Source organism: Papio anubis, chromosome 2 (genome assembly GCF_008728515.1).
Source record: "Papio anubis isolate 15944 chromosome 2, Panubis1.0, whole genome shotgun sequence".
In the NCBI taxonomy this organism is placed as follows: domain Eukaryota; kingdom Metazoa; phylum Chordata; class Mammalia; order Primates; family Cercopithecidae; genus Papio; species Papio anubis.
In genome coordinates this window covers 106,548,167-106,570,361 of record NC_044977.1, presented here as the reverse complement: position 1 = coordinate 106,570,361, position 22,195 = coordinate 106,548,167, and the positions used below count along the sequence as shown (strand labels likewise).

At 48.0% G+C, this 22,195-nt stretch overlaps 1 protein-coding gene across 1 annotated transcript; it reads left to right on the top strand.

The window, feature by feature from the left end:
* Positions 1–9,003: 9,003 nt before the first annotated feature.
* On the top strand, positions 9,004–18,960 carry PSMD2 (proteasome 26S subunit, non-ATPase 2). Its single transcript, XM_003894746.2, has 21 exons — positions 9,004–9,302; positions 9,750–9,806; positions 10,183–10,347; positions 11,444–11,565; positions 11,754–11,978; positions 12,273–12,431; positions 12,582–12,726; positions 12,905–12,965; positions 13,212–13,358; positions 13,535–13,641; positions 13,839–13,966; positions 14,196–14,283; positions 15,688–15,850; positions 15,974–16,075; positions 16,270–16,415; positions 16,670–16,753; positions 17,286–17,454; positions 17,543–17,637; positions 17,821–17,947; positions 18,363–18,481; positions 18,618–18,960. The coding sequence occupies exons 1-21, from the start codon at positions 9,168–9,170 to the stop codon at positions 18,798–18,800; spliced, it is 2,727 nt and encodes a 908-aa protein (XP_003894795.1). The 5' UTR covers positions 9,004–9,167; the 3' UTR covers positions 18,801–18,960.
* Positions 18,961–22,195: the final 3,235 nt, after the last annotated feature.

Genomic DNA, 22,195 nt, shown 5'->3' with positions numbered 1-22,195 from the left:
CGTGGGTAACATAGCAAGACCTCATCTCTTAGAAAAACAAACAAACAAACAAAAAACCTGATGAATGAGAAGTTTCTTCTTCCCTTAGGTGACTCTTCTTCTGTTGGCACTTCCACCTTTATGAGCTCACCTAATCCTTGCAGCAATAGCCCTTTACAAATACTCTAGTCTCCATTTTACAAATCTAACCCTAACTACTACACTGCAGTCAAAGAGAGCTGGGCTGAAATGGAAACTCTGATAGTTTTGTGAGCTTCAGCTCATTCCCTAACCTCCATGAGCCTCAGTTTCTTCACCTATGAAATGAGAACTACAGCAAAACAGTGGAAAGAGTCCAATCTCAATTATCTTTATTTTTTATTTTTGAGATGGAGTCTCGCTCTGTCAACCAGGCTGGACTGCAGTGGTGCAACCTCCACCTCCTGGGTTCAAGTGATTCTCCTCCCTCAGCCTCCCAAGTAGCTGGGATTACTGGCATGCGCCACCACACCTAGCTAATTTTTGTATTTTTAGTAGAGATGGGGTTTCACCATGTTGGCCTGGCTGATCTCAAACTCCTGACCTCAAGTGATCCGCCTGCCTCAGCCTCCCAAAGAGCTGGGATTACAGGTGTGAGCCATAGCACCCGGCCTCAATCTCTATTCTCTTTAAAACTCAGTGCTCTAGGCGGGGCGCGGTGGCTCACGCCTATAATCCCAGCGCTTTGGGAGGCCGAGGCAGGCGTATCACAAGGTCTGGTGTTTGAGACCAGCCTGGCCAACATGGTGAAACCCCATCTCTACTAAAAATACAAAAATTAGCTGGGTGTGGTGGCACATGCCTGTAATCCCAGCTACTTGGGAGGCTGAGGCAGGAGAGATTGCTTGAACTGGGACCTGGGAGGTGGAGGTTGTAGTGAGCTGAGATTGCACCACTGCACTCCAGCCTGGGCTACAGATCAAGACTACGTCTCAAAAACAAACAAACAAAAACACAAAAAAAACCTTAGTGCTCTCCAAGGTGCAAGTAGGGATGAGTTTGTTCAGTCTGGAAGGGGAGGAGTGAAGCTCTGGTAATGATTGCTGCTGGTCCTTGGCCCATGGTGAATGGCACTAGTATGTGTCCCACAATCTCTCCATAAAGAGCTGTATGTGGATCTCTGTCATGTGACCTCAAAGTGCTGGCTGCCCATGAAAGGAAGAAAGTAGCCGACTGCTGAGAAAGGAGGAAGGTGTTCTGAGGAACTCCATGACCCGGGGAAAGCACAGCCTGAGTCTCTAAGAGCATGACTCCAGGGTAAATGACTGTGTGTATTGGAAAGAGGAGGGCCATCACATCTGCAGGCCTGGTCTAGCTCCAGCTCTGCCACCCTTGAGCTGTATGACATTAGGCCTTCAGGTCTCAGTATCTTCTGCAGTCTGTAAAACAAGTGAATTGGATGAGACGATCTCTGAGGAACATTTCTGCTTTAATGCTCTAAAAAGTGAATCCATGGGCTTAGCAAATTCCAGCACCCAAAGAGATAGTAATAAATGACTTGTGACATTCAGATGAGATTTATAATGTCAGACAGCATAATGACAGAGGAGACAGGCTTGGCAGATAAAGCCTTAGCCTTTCCCTGACACCTAATTTCAGAGGCCAGTTTACGATTCTGACAGGCTGGCCAGTGGGGTATTAAAACCTCATGTTGCAAAAAGGTCAAAGTGTCAAATAATGATGATGATGATGGCTAACCTTAATTTACTGAGTCCCTATTTTGCTTAAGCTTGTGCTAAACACTTTAAACATACCTTCTTATGAAATGCACACAACGATTTGCAAGGAGGTTCTATCATTGTCTCTATTTTACAAATAGAGAAACTAAGGGAAAAGATCACGTAACTTCCAATGTCAGACAAGACAGATTGCATTAAAGTTAGATTTGGAACTCAGATCCCCTTAATCACCATCAGTTAGTCTTCCGACACAACAGAATTTAGACTCAAACACAGACATCTGTCTTCTGGGCAATTTCACCATACTTCTGAGTGGGACCATCATCAGCAGATGCATTTCCATGCAACCCAGATCCCGTGGGCAAGGCACATGTGACAACCAGACAGCTTCAGGAAACCTAAGCACACATTAAGCTGAAATCAAGCCAGGGAACACCTGTTTGTTGAACACTCTGCAGGTGCTTGGTTCCAGAGGCAAGGCAAGGTGAACATCAGGTAAGAGATGTAACCTTTACCCTTAGTAGCCCTGTCAGGCTGAGTATGCATATGTAATACGCTCTGGTGTGTCAAGGCAGAAGGGGAAATAAAGGATGGTGCTCCTCAGTGGACACAGGAAAGCAATTATTGGTAAAGTGCTGGGCCATCCCTTATGCAGTCCCATTGGTAAGTCTAACTAATTCCCATCCACAATAAGCTAACATATGCCAAGAAGTATGATTTCACACACCTGACAGCACTTTGGAAATGTCCGGGTGGAAGAGAGTCCCTCATAAAACTAAGCACAGTTTTCTGCAATATTGGAGATCCAATTGTTTTTTTGTTGTTTTTTAATTTAAAAAAGCAGGCCGGGCGCAGTGGCTCACACCTGTAATCCCAGCACTTTGGGAGGCCAAGGCAGGCGGAGCACCACATCAGGAGTTCGAGACCAGCCTGACCAACATGGTGAAACCGTCTCTACTGAAAATACAAAAATTAGCCAGGTGTGGTGGTACGTGACTGTAATCCCAGCTACTCAGGAGGCTGAGGCAGGAGAATCGCTTGAACCCAGTGAGCCGAGATCGCGCCACTGCACTCCAGCCTGGGCGACAGAGGGAGACTCCATCTCAAAAAAAAAAAAAAAGTGGTTTTAGTGGATCTGTTATGATTCACAAATGGAGAAACCTGATGATTTTCCAATGCCTAGTTCTGGCCTCCAAAGACAGCCCCCAATGGGTCATTGTTACACACAAAGATGGCCTGAAGATGAATACAAAGCCATTCATTCATTCATTCATTCATTCATTCATTCATTCACGCATGCATGTATTCTGCAAACATTTATCAAGGCCTACCACAAGCCAGGCACTAGGCTGGAGGCAAGGAGCATAAAGATGAATAAGACACAGTTCCAGGCCAGGCACAGTGGCTCATGCCTGTAATTCCAGCACTTTGGGAGGCCGAGGCAGGCAGATAACTTGAGGTCAGGAGTTCGAGACCAGCCTGGCCGACATGGTGAAACCTCATCTCTACTAAAAAATATAAAAATTAGCTGGGTGTGCTGGTGCATGCCTGTAGTCCCAGTTACTTGGGAGGCTGAAGCAGGAAAATCACCTGAACCCGGAGGCAGAGGTTGCAGCAAGCTGAGATCATGCCACTGCACTCCGGCTTGGGCGACAGAGCACAGTTCCTGTCCTCCAAGGGCTCAGAGTCTAGGGAGGGAGAGGTATGTGCCAAGCATGATGAGAGCACAAGGAAGAAATGAATAACCTAAAGGTAGGGTAGGAAAAGCTCCCTGGACTGGTGACATGGAGCTGGAGCTCAGAGGATGGGAGAATTTACTAGCTGACAAACAGTGAAAGGCGTTTCATACAGAAGGAGCAACAATGTGAAATGGGCAATCAACTGAAGGGGCAAGGCCTATTCAGAAATGGTGAAGTGTTTAGAATGATCAAAAGGGGATAAGTGAAAGGGACACAATAAGGGATTATGACTCTGTAGAAGGGTGGTAGTAATAGTGGGTATGAAAAGAGAGAATTGTAAAATCTTCTGTGGGACTAGGTATGAAAGGGAGAAAAGGCTGGGCGCGGTGGCTCACACCTGTAAGCCCAACATTTTGGGAGGCCGAGGCTGGTGGATCACTTGAGGTCAGGAGTTTGAGACCAGCCTGGCTAACATGGTAAAACCCCGTTTCTACTAAATATACAAAAAATTAGCCAGGTGTGGTGGCACATGCCTGTAATCCCAGCTACTTGGGAGGCTGAGGTAGGAGAATCACTTGAACCTGGGAGGCGGAGGTTGCAGTGAGCCGAGATTGTGCCACTGCACTCCAGCCTGGGCAACAAGAGGGAAACTCTGTCTCAAAAAAGAAAAAAGAAAAAAAGAAAATAAAAAAATACAATTCGCTGTCAGTCCCAGGAATTAAGAGTAAGAAGGGCCACAGCACAATCTGGCTGTTTGAAGAATGTCTCACAAAGAAAGAAGCAAGCCAGTGGAGACAGTGCAATGCTGAGTGCTGCCAGGAGCATGCCTGGTGTTATGTAAGTGATGGCTTTGGGTTGAACAGTTCTCTGATGTGTGAGCTATCCATAAGATACTATAGCTCTACGGCTTAGGCTGTGTTTGGGGGGCAGCATGGCAGGCTTCCAGATGTAATGTAAGGAAGGAGGAAGGTAGGGTCAGGTAATGGGCTGGCCCCGATTGGAGAGCAGTTTGGCCACAAGGCTGGGAGTTTGGTGATATGGTAGGAAGGAGTGCTCCTAGAAAAATACTTTGGATGAAATGAAGTGTGAAGCAGGACATCAGTGTTATCAAGGGGCCTTGAAAAATTGCCCACAGCTGGGCACAGTGACACACACCTGTAATCCCAGCACTTTGAGAGGCCAAGGCGGGTGGATCACTTGAGATCAGGATTTTGAGATCAGCCTGCCCAACGTGGCAAAACCCCGTCTCTACTAACAATACAAAAATTAGCACTGGGCACGGTGGCTCAAGCCTGTAATCCCAGCACTTTGGGAGGCCGAGACGGGTGGATCGAGACTATCCTGGCTAACATGGTGAAACCCCGTCTCTACTAAAAATACAAAAAAGATTAGCCAGGCGTGGTGGCGGGCGCCTGTAGTCCCAGCTACTCGGGAAGCTGAGGCAGGAGAATGGCGTAAACCTGGGAGGTGGAGCTTGGAGTGAGCTGAGATCGTGCCACTGCACTCCAGCCTGGGCGACTGAGCAAGACTCCGTCTCAAAAAAAAAAAAAAAAAAAAAGAAAAATTAGCCAGCATGGTGGTGGGCACCTGTAATCCCTACTACTCAGGAGGCTAAGGCAGGAGAATTGCTTGAACCCAGGAGGTGAAGGTTGCAGTGAACTGAGATGGCGCCACTGCACTCCAGCCTAGTGACAGAGTGAGACTCCGTCTCAAAAAGAAAAACAAAAGAATGGCCAGACATTTGCATTTGGCAAGAGAAACTTGGAAGCTTGAGGGCTTGGAGGCAGGGAGTAGGGGACAAGAATATTTAACTCACCCTGTAGATTTGAGGTAATTGGAAAATAAAATGACAACTGCCTGCTTTCTAGTTGCCAGGCATCTACCTGGGCACTTTAAATACCTCAGCTCTTTTCTTTTTTTTTTTTCTTTTTTTTTTTTTGAGATTGAGTCTCACTCTGTTGCCCAGGCTGGAGTGTAGTGGTGCTATCTTGGCTCACCACAACCTTCGCCTCCCAGGTTCACACCATTCTCCTGCCTCAGCCTCCCAAGTAGCTGGGACTACAGGTGCATGCCACCATATTCGGCTAATTTTTGTATTTTTAGTAGAGACAGAGTTTCACTATGTTGGCCAGGCTGGCCTCGAACTCCTGACCTCATGATCCACCCGCCTTGGCCTCCCAAAGTGCTGGGATTACAGGCGTGAGCCACCGCTCCCAGCCTCATTTCTTCATAACAACTTACAAGAGAGATACTTTATGATTCACATTTTACAGAAGCAGAAACCAAGCTGAGAGAGATTAGGTAGCTTGCCCAAGCTTCACGGCTGGTGAATGGCAGAATTTGGTTGTAAATATCAGATCTACCTCTAAAACTTGTGTTCTCCTATGTGTAAAACCCCCAATGTTTTATTTCAAAACATTTCAAACCTACAAAAATGTTGAAACATACTACAACACCTATTCATTTACTCTTCATCTGCAGTCACCTGAGCTTTATTAAAGCCACATCACCTTACCTCCTCTAAGGTACTGGCTGGGGTGTGACTGGTATGTGGCACAAAATCTGCGATCTGATAGAAGTCATGGGGCTGGGCACGGTGGCTCACACCTGTAATTCCAACACTTTGGGAGGCTGAGATGGGCAGATCACCTGAGGTCAGGAGTTCAAGACCAGCCTGGCCAACATGCTGAAACCCCGTCTCCACCAAAAATACAAATATTAGCTGGGCAAGTTGGCGTGTGCCTATAATCCCAGCTACTCGGGAGGCCGAGGCAGGAGAATCACTTGAACCCAGGAGGCGGAGGTTGCAGTGAGCCGAGATCGCGCCATTGCACTCCAGCTTGGGCAACAGAGCAAGACTCCATCTCGGAAAAAAAAAAGAAAGAAAGAAAGAAAAAAAGAAAGAAAAGAAAAAAAAGAAGTAATGGATAAAGAGGAGATTTAGAAAAAAATCCCTCTACAGATGACTGAAGAAAGTGAAAATGTATGGACACCGTGAAGCCAGAGATAGAATAGGCAGAACAGTTACGGACTGTTGAATTTTTGTCTAAAGACCAGCGATGGGGGAGTCATCGGCAATGGCAATGGAAGGTCATGCCTAGAATCCAAACACTGAGTGGAAAAGAGCAACAGGTATTTAAAATGGATTCAGACCTTTACTTCTGTATCTACACAAACATTTAGCCAACATTCATTCAGTGCTATGTTGTACTAGGTGTCTTTTACTCTTCAATGTGTCAGAACCCATAAAATAAGATTCCTAGAAGACTCCTGAGTGTTCCCACTAGGTGAAGGGGAGAAGAGTTACTTCCTTTTTTTCCTCACCTTACACACACACACACACACACACACACACACAGCCGAAGAAGAAACTCTGAGCTGGGCGCAGTGGCTCAGACCTGTAATCCCAGCACGCTTTGGGAGGCCAAGACGGGCGGATCACGAGGTCACGAGATCCAGACCATCCTGGCTAACACGGCGAAAACCCGTCTCTATTAAAAATACAAAAAATTAGTCGGGCGTGGTGGCGGGCGCCTGTAATCCCAGCTACTCCAAAGGCTGAGGCAGGAGAATGGCTTGAACCCGGGAGGCGGAGCTTGCAGTGAGCCGAGATCCCTCCACTGCACTCCAGCCTGGGCAACAAAGCGAGACTCCGTCTCAAAAAAAGAAAAAAGAAGAAACTTTGGGGTTTGCCTAAAACAGCCGAGGGCTTTGAAGACTGGAAGACTGAGCTTTAAATCCTGATTCGGCCAGGCGCGGTGGCTCACGCTTGTAATCCCAACACTTTGGGAGGCTGAGGCGGGCGGATCATCTGTGTTCGGGAGTTGGAGACCAGCCTGACCAACAGGGAGAAACCCTGTCTCTACCAAAAATACAAAAGTTAGCTGGGCGTGGTGGCACATGTGTAATCCCAGCTACTTGGGAGGCTGAGGCAGGAGAATCGCTTGGACCCGGGAGGCGGAGGTTGTGGTGAGCCGAGATTGCGCCATTGCACTCCAGCCTGGGCAACAGGAGAGAAACACTTTCTCAAAATAAATAAATAAATAAAATAAAAAATAAATCCTCATTCTACTACTTGATATGATCTCCTCTGTCAAATGGACCTAACCCTACCAATCTCAAAAGGTTGTAAGAAGTGCATGGACTCACTCAAAAGCAGTCCTGACATAAGCAGGTCAGTCACACTCCTCTAAGACTTCACAGGGAAAGACGAGAAGATAGCGGAGGAAGACCTTGTCTTGTTCTGCTTTTAACTCCAGAACTTGGCGGGGAGCACAGGGCTTTATTGATCGATTTCGACTCCACCTGGCTCCCCAGAGTATTTAAAATGGTAGCCACGGGAATAGCAGAGTACTCTCTTTCAACTGCGTAAGAATATCAAATGAGGTTAATAAGCCGGGCGCAGTGACTCACACCTGTAATCCCAACACTTTGGGAGGCCAAGGCAGGCGGATAACCACGTCAGGAGTTCGAGACCAGCCTGACAAACACGGTGAAACCCTGTCTCCACTAAAAATACAAAAATTAGCCAGGCGTGGTGGTACGTGACTGTAATCCCCAGCTACTTGAGAGGCTGAGGCAGAAGAATCGCTTGAACCTGGGAGGCGGAGGTTGCAGTAAGCCGAGATCGCGCCACTGCACTCCAGCCTGGGCGACAGAGGGAGACTCCATCTCAAAAAAAAAAAAAAAAAAAGTTTTAGTGGGTCTGTCATGATTCGCAAATGTAGAAACCTGATGATTTTCCAATGCCTAGTTCTGGCCTCCAAAGACAGCCCCCAGTGGGTCATTATTATACACAAAGATGGCCTGAAGATGAATACAAAGCCATTCATTCATTCATTCATTCATTCATTCACGCATGCCTGTATTCTGCAAACATTTATCAAGGCCTACCACAAGCCAGGCACTAGGCTGGAGGCTAGGAGCATAAAGATGAATAAGACACAGTTCCAGGCCGGGCACAGTGGCTTATGTCTGTAATTCCAGCACTTTGGGAGGCCGAGGCAGGCAGATAACTTGAGGGCAGGAGTTCGAGACCAGCCTGGCCAACATAGTGAAACCCCCATCTCTACTAAAAAATACAAAAAATTAGCTGGGCTTGGTGGCGGGCGCCTGTAATCCCAGCTATTGGGCTGAGGCACGAGAATCGCCTGAACTCGGTATGGGGAGGTTGCAGTGAGCTGAGATGGCGCCACTGCACTCCAGCCTGGGCGAGAGAGCGAGTCTCCTCAAAAGCAACAACAACAATAACAAAGCCAAATGAAGTTAATATTTCACAGTGGGCTAGACACAGTTACACAGACTTTATACAGGCGGCAATCAAGCGTCCTGGACTTCAAGAAATCTACTTTGTCTGTCGCACCACGCAGCCAACTGGAGTGTCACTGTGGGTTCTATTTATACCGTTATGAGAAAAACCTATGGCCAAGGAAAACTCGGTATCTCGGGTCGCAAACCGCCCATCTACGGCAGCGAGCGTACCCAAACGCCACACGGCGAAGTCCCGCTGGTTGCAGGAAACTCCGAAGAGGTCGGGGACCAGGAGTGCCTATGGCGCGAGGGAGGCTGGGAATTGTAGTCTCCGCCTGCCTCCGAGGGCGGGGTCAGGGGGCGGGGCTCTCAGGCCGTGTGGGTGGATGGGTCGCCGAGCGCCCCCGGCTCGCCCCGGCGTTTCCGGTCGCGGGTGGCCTCTGGAGGAGGAGGGGCGCCGCGGCCGACGCGCGCGAGGCGGTCTGGGAAAAAGGGCGGTGCGAGCGGGTGCGCGCGCAGCGGGCCGGCAGTGGCGGCGGAGATGGAGGAGGGAGGCCGGGACAAGGCGCCGGTGCAGCCCCAGCAGCCCCCAGCGGCGGCCCCCGGCGGCACGGACGAGAAGCCGAGCGGCAAGGAGCGGCGGGATGCTGGGGACAAGGACAAAGAACAGGAGCTGGTGAGGCGCGACCCCGAGAGCTGGCGGAGGAGGCCGCGGGGCTGAGTCACGGCGGCTCCACAGGCCTCAGGCCCGACACCCAACGACCCCACCGCACCAGGGAGAGGGCGGTTGGGGCGACCCTCGGGACTCCCGGCACCCTGCCTCTCTGCTCCTCATTCTCCGTTCCGCGCTATCACCTCCGCCATCTCCACCAACCCTCACCACCGCCGCGTGAGGTGGACTCGGGCGGGTCATTGTCACCTCCGTTTCCTAGAGTGGCTTTCAAGTAGAGCCTGGTTCAGAACCCAGGCTGATTTCCCACCAGGGCTTCCTATTCCCACTGTTTCCTTGCCCACCTGGCCCCTCCTAAGAAGGCAGGCTTATTCTCCACCTGCCCCGGGTAAGTGGGAGGAGGACGTCTTTGGGATTCCTTCTCTTCATGAGCTGCTTCTCCCAACCCTCCAGTCTGAGGAGGACAAACAGCTTCAAGATGAACTGGAGATGCTCGTGGAACGACTGGGGGTGAGTCACGATGTTAACACGATTCGGACATGTTTGGATCTTTCCCACTTGTTTGTTTTATTCTGTTTTGAGGCAACTGCTGTGTGCGGTGGACTGTATTTTAGAGTCAGTGTTATGATGATGTTGGGAGGCAGGAGAGTTACCAAGGGTATTCGTGCAGTTTTGCAGCTTTCTCTTGTGGGAGAAGCAGAATTCTTAACTCTTAACTTGGGTCATTTGTTTTTGTGCCAGGCAGGGTGCAGGGAGTTGAGGAATCACAGATGAATGAATAAGACACGGCTATTTCCTTGGAGGAGTTGTTAAGTTAAATATCTCTGTATTATGACTTGAAGGGGTGTGACTCCTTTTTGTCTGAGCCCTGTCTTCTCTTGATCAGGAGAAGGACACATCCCTGTATCGACCAGCGCTGGAGGAATTGCGAAGGCAAATTCGTTCTTCTACAACTTCCATGACTTCAGTGCCCAAGCCTCTCAAATTTCTGCGTCCACACTATGGCAAACTGAAGGAAATCTATGAGAACATGGCCCCTGGGGAGAATAAGGTAAAACAGTTTCAAACCTGGTGGAGGCCTAGTTTAGGAATTCCTTTTTACCCAGACCATGGGGGAGCTTATTGTGAGTCACAGGCAGCCTGATAGACCTAAGCCCTGATCTATTTGAGCAGAGTTCATCACAGTCAAAATATCCATAAAAGAGCTGAAAGGAATATCAACTTCTCAGAAGACACCGTTTCTGTTATTTGTGTTGGACTTTGGGGTTTCATTATAATGGTTTATTTTTAACTTATGTTTAATCTTGGTTTTTCTCTTTCCTTCTATCCCATGCACATTCATTTATCTCTAAAATATGTTCCACATTCAGTCACTTCTGTGCTTGCTGGTACAACCCTCATCCTGGAAATGTTCAGTTTTCGCATGGGCTATTGCAGCACCTCTTAACTGCTGTTGCTTTTGTCCTTTGTTCCTACACAGTCTGTCTCTTATGTAGCAGCTATTGTGATCTTTCTCAGTTATGGGTCTTTTCTGCTTAAAACCTTTTAATCGTTTATAATTGCCATTAAAGTAAAATTGAGAGCCTCCATTTTTCTCCACATTATCCCTTGTTTATCACCCTTCAGCTGTGTTAGTTTAAAAGGAAGATAGTGGCTGGGTGTGGTGGCTCACACCTGTAACCCTAGCACTTTGGGAGGCCGAGGGGTGGATCACCTGAGGTCAGGAGTTTGAGACCAGCCTGGCCAACATGGTGAAACCCTGTCTCTACTAAAAATACAAAAAAAAAAAAAAATTAACTGCGTGTGGTGGTGGGCACCTGTAATCCCAGCTACTCAGGAGACTGAGGCAGGAGAATTGCTTGAACCCTGGAGGCAGAGGTTGCAGTGAGCCGAGCGCACCATTGCACTGCATTACTCCATCCTGAGAGCGAAACTGCATCTCAAAAAAAAAAAAAAAAAAAATGGAGATAGCAACACCAACCTTGGTTTTTGTGAGGTTTAGCTTAGATAACGTGTTAAATTTCTAGTACAGAGATTGGTATATAGTTAATAGTTAAATTTTGGAGATAACGATCTTGATTCCACAAGGCATGTTCCCTTTATGCTGGACTGTTGGGTTTGACTTCAAAGGACTGTTTTCTTTATAGCGTTTTGCTGCTGACATCATCTCTGTTTTGGCCATGACCATGAGTGGGGAGCGTGAGTGCCTCAAGTATCGGCTAGTGGGCTCCCAGGAGGAATTGGCATCATGGGGTCATGAGTATGTCAGGTAAGATCTTTCTTCTTGGGAATCTGAAGGGGGCTCTGAGGCTCTGAGATAATTCAGAATTCTCTTGTGGAGTACCATCTGTCTTGGAGTATCAGTGTATTGAATTTCCCAGACACTGGATTCCTTGACCCACAGAGAAGTGCTTCCCCTGAAGCTGTGCTCCCTTAATCGTCTGGGCGTATCTGTAGGCATCTGGCAGGAGAAGTGGCTAAGGAGTGGCAGGAGCTGGATGACGCGGAGAAGGTCCAGCGGGAGCCACTGCTCACTCTGGTGAAGGAAATTGTCCCCTACAACATGGCCCACAATGCAGAGCATGAGGCCTGTGACCTGCTTATGGAAATTGAGCAGGTGGACATGCTTGAGAAGGACATTGATGAGAATGCATACGCAAAGGTCTGCCTTTATCTTACCAGGTGAGTGAACATGATAGGGATGGGTGGCAGGCATGCCCTCCTCAGCACCTCTCTCTCTCAATTGTGCGTCCTCTATTTTCCCAGAGCATTTGCTCAAGCATAGCATCACGCTGTAGTTAATCTGTTGATGTCTGAGTTTCTTGAGGACAGAGACTTTGTGTCTTCTTAGTACTAACATCTAGCACAGTGCCTGGTGTGTAGTAGGTATTCATTATTTATTTTGGGTAAGTGAATTCAATGGGGAAAATGAGTGCCTGGCACTTTCTGAATTCTTTGTTACTTTTACTTTTGTAGTTGTGTGAATTACGTGCCTGAGCCTGAGAACTCAGCCCTACTGCGTTGTGCCCTGGGTGTGTTCCGAAAGTTTAGCCGGTTCCCTGAAGCTCTGAGATTGGCATTGATGCTCAATGACATGGAGTTGGTAGAAGACATCTTCACCTCCTGCAAGGATGTGTATGTAGGGAAGAAGTTGGCAAAGAGATAAGCTCACGAATAGGACATTTGCATAAAGAGCTGGGACTTGTAGTTTCTGGTTAGGGCTTGAGGGGTTTTCCTGTGCCCTTAGTGGGCAGTGGTGAGCAGATGTACGGACTCTCTCCACAGGGTAGTACAGAAACAGATGGCATTCATGCTAGGCCGGCATGGGGTGTTCCTCGAGCTAAGTGAAGACGTTGAGGAGTATGAGGACCTGACAGAGATCATGTCCAATGTACAGCTCAACAGCAACTTCTTGGCCTTAGCTCGGGAGGTGAGACTGCCCTTTTTTCATCAAGGCCTTTTTATCATAATTCTACCTGCCATTTCACCTCGCCGACTATACTTCTGACTAGACTCTCCTTGATTAGAATTGCCATTCAGTGGGATAGCAGAAGGGACAGCTGGGGGAGTTCTAGGGGAGCAGTTGTGACCCTCTGACTTCTCTTCAGCTGGACATCATGGAGCCCAAGGTGCCTGATGACATCTACAAAACCCACCTAGAGAACAACAGTGAGTATCCCTCTCTGTGTATGGGAGTTGGGGGATTGTAGTTACGCCCCTTGTATTGGGAGTGATGGCTTGGCCAACATGCTTATCCTACTGAGCTCAGAATCCCCATGAACTTTTTTTCAGGTCACTGCTTGGGGGTATAGGTAGAGGATACTAAAGGACTAGTTCAGAACCAGAAACCAGCTGCCATGCTGTGTTTCTTTCCTGTCCTAGCTGAAACCTTCTTTCCTCTCCCTCCTGTTGCAGGGTTTGGGGGCAGTGGCTCTCAGGTGGACTCTGCCCGCATGAACCTGGCCTCCTCTTTTGTGAATGGCTTTGTGAATGCAGCTTTTGGCCAAGACAAGCTGCTAACAGATGATGGCAACAAATGGCTTTACAAGAACAAGGACCATGGTATAATTCCATTCCTGCTTTGTCTTTTGTTTTGCTTTGATCACTTCTTTTGTCCTCTTGGAGTCATAAGTTATCTGACAAGGGATCCACCGTGCAGTTCTTTGGAGAGCTCTTTATAATAACAGGATCCTCAGGATAGGACCATTTTAAAACTAATAGATTCTTCCCTGGTATAGGAATGTTGAGTGCAGCTGCATCTCTTGGGATGATTCTGCTGTGGGATGTGGATGGTGGCCTCACCCAGATTGACAAGTACCTGTACTCCTCTGAGGACTACATTAAGGTTCGTCTACATACAGCCTGCTCATGGGGACTTCCCCCTTCCATATTCTATTGCCTAGCAGTGCCTCTCTTGCACTGATGAGGTCTGCCCAGTTTTTAACTCCAGTTAGGGCAGGTGCTGCAGTGAGGCCCATGTTGCATCCTTTGTGGTGAGGAAGGTAGAGTATCCTGAGTGAAGAATCTGTTTACTCTTTGTAGTCAGGAGCTCTTCTTGCCTGTGGCATAGTGAACTCTGGGGTCCGGAATGAGTGTGACCCTGCTCTGGCACTGCTCTCAGACTATGTTCTCCACAACAGCAACACCATGAGACTTGGTTCCATCTTTGGGTAAGGTTCCTCACTTTTCTTTCTGGTAGTGCTCAGCCTGTACACTCTGGAGAACAGGAATTGGGCCCTTTTCACCTATATTGCCAAGGGCTACCACTATGCCTACTGGGTATCTGACTCTTGGTGAATGTTTGTTGAAATGGTGAATGAATGACCGATTCTCTTTTTGTTCTTTTCTTGCTGCATCCCTGGGTATGTGTTGGGGACCGCCTTCCCATGGCTTTTGCAGGCTAGGCTTGGCCTATGCTGGCTCAAATCGTGAAGATGTCCTAACACTGCTGCTGCCTGTGATGGGAGATTCAAAGTCCAGTATGGAGGTAAGTAGAGGCTAGTGAGCATTTAGAGTAAGTAGGGAAGGTGCTTTGAGTCCTACTTTGTCTGATAAATAATGAAAAAGAAGTAAGTGTGTGCATGTGTGCATACGTGTACATGCCTCTTTGTGTGTATTGAGGGGTGTCACCTCAGTGAAACCCCTTGATCTGGAATTCTAAGCCTCTGGTGGTTTTAAGGCTAAAGAGTTAACATTTTAGGCCTGGTGCAGTGGCCTGTGCCTGTAATCCCAGCACTTTGGGAGGCTGAAGTGGGCAGATCACTTGAGCCCAGCAGTTTAAGACCAACCTGGGCAAGACTGTGAAACCCCATCTCTACCAAAAATACACAGAAAAATTAGCCGGGTGTGGTGGCACTCGCCGATAGTCCCAGCTACTAGGGAGGCTGAGGTGGGAGAATTGCTTGAACCTGGAGGTGGAGGTTGCAGTGAGCTGAGATTGTGCCACTGCACTCCAGCCTGGGTGACAGAGTGAGACCCTGTCTTTAAAAAAAAAAAAAAACAACAAAAGTTAACATTTTAGTATTGCGTTCTGTCCCTTGGAATGTCTGAGAAACTACTTGGACTAGAGTGAAGTGTAACTTAACACAGCCTGGGATTGATGATTCTCCTTAGTATTACAGACGTTGGTCAGCCTTAAATGTTCATACTTGTGCAGCGTCATTAATGGATAAATATAGCATGGTGGCTAGTGGCATAGGTTTTAGAGTCAGAAAGTCTTGAGTTCAAATCTTGCCACCTCTGCTTATAAGCAGTATGATCTTGAACAAGTAATTCATTCTCTTCAGGCCATATTTTTCTCATCCATAAACGGGGATAACAGCCAGGTGTGGTGGCTCACGCCTGTAATCCCAGCACTTTGGGAGGCTGAGGCGGGTGGATCACAAGGTCAAGAGATCAAGACCATCCTGGCCAACGTGGTGAAACCCCGTCTCTGCTAAATACAAAAATTAGCTGGGTATGGTGGCGTGCACCTGTAGTCCCAGCTACTCGGGAGGCTGAGGCAGGAGAATCACTTGAACCCAGGAGGCAGAGATTGCGGTGAGCCGAGATTGCGCCACTGCACTCCAGCCTGGCGATAGAGCGAGACTCTGTCTCAAAAAAAAAAAAAAAAAAAGCAGTGCAGGGGATAACCTCAGGACCTGTGATCCTGGGGTTGTCATGAGGGTTAAATGTCGATAGTACGCAAAACAGTTGGCCTAGTGGCTGGCATATAGTATATATTCAATGAGTAATGGCTACTATTGTTATTTTGATCTACCATCAAAAAGGGATTATAAACTAATGTTATTAGTGAGAATATCTTGCAGTGGACTGTAGAAATAGGCTATCTTGAATCGACATAAATGTTTTAATAACTTACTGTGTGTAATACTGATTTTCCTACCTCTAGGTGGCAGGTGTGACAGCTCTAGCCTGTGGAATGATAGCAGTGGGGTCCTGCAATGGAGATGTAACTTCCACTATCCTTCAGACCATCATGGAGAAGTCAGAGACTGAGCTCAAGGACACTTATGCTCGTTGGCTTCCTCTTGGACTGGGTCTCAACCACCTGGGTGAGGGAATGTTTCTATTTGAGCAAAGAGCTGACAGTAACTGGATACAACAGGGAGGGTTTATGTGTCAGGCTGTGCTGGATGGAGGCAAGTATCCTCAGACCCCTTGAATCTGTCCTGTAGGGAAGGGTGAGGCTATCGAGGCAATCCTGGCTGCATTGGAGGTTGTGTCAGAGCCATTCCGCAGTTTTGCCAACACACTGGTGGATGTGTGTGCATATGCAGGTCTGTGTCTTTGTGAGTCTGTTTTGTGCTTCCCCAGTGACTCCTCACTTCTTTCTTGGTCCTTATTTTCAGGTTGTTTCTCCTTTCTCCTTCATTGTGATCTGCTCTAGATTCTTTAGACTTACACTGTTTTCCAAAGCATTTCCTTGGTAACTTCTCATTTCTGTCCGTTCTCCCTCACCACCCTGATGCAGGCTCTGGGAATGTGCTGAAGGTGCAGCAGCTGCTCCACATTTGTAGCGAACACTTTGACTCCAAAGAGAAGGAGGAAGACAAAGACAAGAAAGAAAAGAAGGACAAGGACAAAAAGGAAGCCCCTGCAGACATGGGAGCACATCAGGTTATATGGGCAGCTGGGCACTTTCAGAGAGGCTGTGAGAAGAGATAAGCATACAGGGGAACTGGGTTTGGTTTTTGCTTTAGAGCCCCTCTGGGTATTGCCACGTAGTGAAATAGCGTGAGACTGGGTTCTGTATGTAAGGGGTAAGGGTGTTCCCCACAGGATGGCTTTTTATTTTCAGATGGGACTTGAGGCAAGGGTGACTGTTTTTTATTCCTTGAGCTTAGTGGGTTCTGGTGTCTCTTCAATTGCAGGGAGTAGCTGTTCTGGGGATTGCCCTTATTGCTATGGGGGAGGAGATTGGTGCAGAGATGGCACTACGAACCTTTGGCCACTTGGTGAGTATAGCATGAAGAAAATTGGAATATATTGGTTTTGATGACCTGGGGTTCCCCAGCGAAGACTTTTCTGATGGGTTTTCTTGGTGGACAGGGGGTCTTTTTGCTGTGCCTTTTCTTTTTTTTCTTTTTTTTTGGAAACGGAGTGTCGCTGTTGTTGCTCAGGCTAGAGTGCAATGGCATGGTCTTGGCTCACTGCAACCTCTGCCTCCTGGGTTCAAGTGATACTCCTGCCTCAGCCTCCCAAGTAGCTGGGACTGCAGGTGCACACCACCATGCCCAGCTAATTTTTGTATTTTTAGTAAAGACAGGGTTTCACCATCTTGGCCAGGATGGCCTCAATCTCTTGACCTCGTGATCCAACCGCCTCGGCCTCCCAAAGTGCTGGGATTACAGGTGTGAGCCACCGCGCCTGGCCTGCTGTGCCTTTTCTACAGAAGTTAAGACCCCCTTTTACCCATCAGTCCACTCCTGTAATGGAACTTGTTTTTACTGCATTCCTCTTTACTGTTGTATTTTCTTGGATCATCAGCTGAGATATGGGGAGCCTACACTCCGGAGGGCTGTACCTTTAGCACTGGCCCTCATCTCTGTTTCAAATCCACGACTCAACATCCTGGATACCCTAAGCAAATTCTCTCATGATGCTGATCCAGAAGTTTCCTATAACTCCATTTTTGCCATGGGCATGGTGGGCAGTGGTGAGTATCGGGCAGAAGAAGATCATAAACAGATTGGGGGAAGATTTGAGGCCCCTTTTTTCACTTCTGTAATGCTTAACATTTCCAGGTACCAATAATGCCCGTCTGGCTGCAATGCTGCGCCAGTTAGCTCAATATCATGCCAAGGACCCAAACAACCTCTTCATGGTGCGCTTGGCACAGGTAAAGAATAGAACTCTTCTCCACAGAGCATGCCGGGGAAGTATCTGTGGTGATAGAAGGAGGAACATGGAGTGCTGGCCCAGGAGGAAAGATGTGACCACGTGGGAGATTTCTGTTTGGCTGGGTTAGGCAATGATTCCTCAGTGGTGACTCCTCACCTCTACTTCCCTCTGTTTTTTTCAGGGCCTGACACATTTAGGGAAGGGTACCCTTACCCTCTGCCCCTACCACAGTGACCGGCAGCTTATGAGTCAAGTGGCGGTGGCTGGGCTGCTCACTGTGCTTGTCTCTTTCCTGGATGTTCGAAACAGTGAGTTCCTGTCAGAAATTTTATATCATAGCATGTAGTGCTCTGACTCCACCCTTTCCAGGACCACTTGGATAATTTAGGTTCAAGACCCCAAGTTAGCTCTGTATCACTCTAAGTTCCTGAGATTCTTTGGGCCTTTCATCACCCACACTTTCGATCTGGCCCGAAGAGGCTTGAGGGTGGTGTGCCCTGCATCTGCTCCTAAGTCACTGGGGAAATGCGATTTTCAAGTCTAAGGGCTGTAAGCAAAGTGAGGTGGGGGTATCTCTGGGTTAGTAGTAGGGTATATGAGGGGAGGAGTATGGATTCAGTCGTATGACAGGGGTTAAAGGGTTAGGGCTGAGGTGGGCTCTAGTGTTTCTGGTCAGGCCTGCCCTTTTGTCTTCCAGCTTTTTGTCCTGTCTGCTTCCCTCAGTTATTCTAGGCAAATCACACTATGTATTGTATGGGCTGGTGGCTGCCATGCAGCCCCGAATGCTGGTTACATTTGATGAGGAGCTGCGGCCATTGCCAGTGTCTGTCCGTGTGGGCCAGGTGAGAGGTTGAGTAGAGGGGAGGGCTCAGGCTGTATTCCCAAACTGGAAAATGTACATATACTTGCTTTGCTGAAACTAGCGTGGGCAGTGGGTTGTTGCTACTTTTCCATCTTTTCAATTTTCTTACCCTACAGGCAGTGGATGTGGTGGGCCAGGCTGGCAAGCCGAAGACCATCACAGGGTTCCAGACACATACAACCCCAGTGTTGTTGGCCCACGGGGAACGGGCAGAATTGGCCACTGAGGAGTTTCTTCCTGTTACCCCCATTCTGGAAGGTTTTGTTATCCTTCGGAAGAACCCCAATTATGATCTCTAAGTGACCACCAGGGGCTCTAAACTGCAGCTGATGTATCAGCAGGCCATGCATCCTGCTGTCAAGGGTGGACACGGCTGCAGACTTCTGGGGGAATTGTTGCCTCCTGCTCTTTTGTTACTGAGTGAGATAAGGTTGTTCAATAAAGACCTTTATCCCCGAGGCCTCTCTGTGTCTGTTTTCTGGGGTGTCATGGCTGGAGTCGAAACTAGGGTAAGGAGTGGAAGTGAGAGGACATTGTTTGGGGCAACTCTGAGTCTAGGTTAGCAGTGGGGCTGCCCTGGATGGAAAGAACTGAGCCCCTCCCCTCCCCTGGGTGGAAAAAACTAAGCCCCTCCTTTCTAATCATCTTCTGTTTGCATTTTCTTAGAACCCTTGAGAAGCCAGTAAATGTAATGGATCTTCTTCTTGTTTTGTTTTGTTTGAGACAGAGTCTCGCTCTGTCCCCCAGGCTGTCGTGCAGTGGGGCAGTCTCGGGTCACTGCAACCCCTGCCTCCCGGGTTCATGCCCTTCTCCTGCCTCCGCCTCCCGAGTAGCTCCCGCCACCATACCCGTCTAATTTAGTATTTTTAATAGAGACAGGGTTTCGCCGTATTGGCCAGGATGGTCTCAAACTCCTGACCTCAGGTGATCCACCTGCCTTGGCCTCCCAAAATGCTGGGATTACAGGTGTGAGCCACCATGCCCAGCCAGTGGATCTTCCTAGGAGATGCAAACACAAATTTTTACACAAACTCTTCCAAATAACTTTTCAGGGGGCTTGTGGATCCTGTAAATAACCCCCCACCCTCACCCTCCGTCACCAATACACCCTCTTCAAGCCTATCATCTCCTGACCTTGGGCTAAGGATGCCCAAGAGTGGGCAGCCTCATACTTTTGTAACTTGACTTCTGTGCTACTGAATGAAAGGGACATCTTTACCTCCCGCAACCCTCTGTCTCTCTTGGAAGGCTGCTATTTGAGGGATTTCATCACGTTAACATCTTCTAGGATGTCCTTGTAGAAAGTGGATTCAAGAAGGCTTGACCCTCAGCCTCCCAAGTAGGTAAGGTAGGGCTACAGGTGTGTACCTCCACATCTGGCTGTTTTGTTTTCTGGGTTTTTTTTAGAAATAGTCTCACTCATCACTCAGTCTGGAGTGCAGTGGCACAGTCATAGCTCACTGTAGCCTCAAACTCCTGGATTCAAGTGATCCTCCTGACTCAGCCTCCCAAGTAGTAACTAGGACTATAGGCATGAGCCACCACACCTGGCCTATTTTTATTTTTGTAGAGGTGGGGGTTTTGCTATGTTGCCCACGCTGGTCTCTTGGCTTCAAGGGATCCTTCTGCCTCAGCCTCCCAAAGTGTTGGGATCACAGACATGAGCCAGTGTGCCTGGCCAGTTATTTATTTATTTTTTGAGATGGAGTCTCGCTCTGTCGCCCAGGCTGGAGTGCAGTGGTGCGATCTCAGCTCACTGCAGCCTTGGCGTCTGGGATTCAAGTGACTGTCCTGCCTTGGCCTCCTGAGTAGCTGGGACTATAGGCATGTGCCACCATGCCCTGCTAATTTTTGTATTTTTAGTAGAGACGGGGTTTCACCATGTCTGTCAGGGTGGTCTCGATCTGACCTTGTGATCTACCTGCCTCGGCCTCACAAAGTGCTGGGATTACAGGTAAGCCACCATGCCTGGCCCAGTTACTTTATTACTGAAGTTTTTTAGAGACAAAGTTTCACTTTGTGGCCCAGGCTGGAGTGCAGTGGCATGATCAGAGCTCACTGCAGCCTTGAACTTCTAGGCTCAAGTGATCCTCCCACATCAGCCTCTCAGGTAGCTGGGATTACAGGCACGAGACATCAGCAATTTTGGATTGAGTCATCTTGGCAGCCTGTATAAAAAGGTTGAAACAGGACTAAGGAATCCCTGTTGAGCCTCTTTATTGTTCCTGCCATAATCTTCAAGTTAGCATGTGTGATGTGATGAGCCTCTGTTATTATATAATGCGGATACAGTAGTTGCCTTACCTGATTTCCAGTGGTGGTGATGTTAAAATAAATTAGAAAGTGATTTGTAAACCGAAAAGAATAATTCTCTCCCAAACTGTGATTTAGGTGATTATGCATTAGAATAAGACAGTTTCATAGTGGCTTTTAACCTTTCACCTTTAGTTCTTCATTCAGCAGTGAATAGCAACCGAGCCTTACTCTGCATCAGACATTAGTCTATGGGGATGCAAATAGAGAAAAAAAAATCTATGCTCAAAAAGTTTAATGCAATGACGAAAACAATTGTGATGGATACCAGGGTGTGAACAAGGTACCCTGGGATCACTGAGATGGGGCCTAAGTGCCTGGGGCGGTCAGGGATGACTTTGAGGAAGCTTATATGCTTAGAGGAAGATAAGTTTGTACAGAGGAAAAGAGGGAAGAATATCGCTAAGGGAGTAGCAAAGGCAAGAAGGAGGAAAAGCTATTTTCAGAAACTTACTGATAATTTCGTTTGGCTAAATGCATAGGGGCCAGGGAAAAGTGTGGCAGGAGATACAGCTAGAAATTCAGGCTCAGACCAGGTTTACAAGAGCTTTGTTGTGCTAAGAATTTGACAGTATCTTTCAATGGGGCCCATTGAATGCAAGCAGAAAAGTGATGTGATCAGCTATCTGGGTGAGAAAGCTAACCCTGGAGAGCAGGAGAGCAGGCAAGGAAAATGAATGCTTGAACTAATGCAGTTGAAATGGGGACATGGGGAAGGGTAGAATAGTTATTTTTTAAAAGATAAAATCAATAAGACTTGATTTTGATCCAAATACCAATAGGACCTGGTGTCTGATTAGATGTAGTGTATGGATGGAGAAGGAATATAGGATGAATCCCAGATTTTCAGGTTAGGCACTATCCATTAGGTAAGCAACAATATATTTGGGGGACTTGATTGAGTAAGGAAAGTTAACAAATTCTGGCCAGGTAACAAGTATCAGAGTTTGGATGAAAACCCAAGCTATCTGACCTGTGGATTTGGCTCTGGATGATGGTCCCCGGCCTCTGTCAGTGTTTTTTGTTTTTTGTTTTGAGACGGAGTTTCACTCTTGTTGCCCAGGCTGGAGTGCAATGGCAGGATCTCGGCTCACTGCAACCTCTGCCTCCCGGGTTCAAGCAATTCTCCTGCCTCAGCCTCCTGAGTAGCTGGGATTACAGGCATGTGCAACCATGCGCAGCTAATTTTTGTATTTTTAGTAGAGACGGGGTTTCTCCATGTTGGTCAGGTTGGTCTCAAACTCCTGACCTCAGGTGATCTGCCTGCCTTAGCCTCCCCAAATACTGGCATTACAGGCGTGAGCCACCGCCCCTGGCCGGCTGTCAGTTTTAGGATTACTTCTCTTCCGTCCTTATTCTTCCATCCTTACGCTTTTGCCCC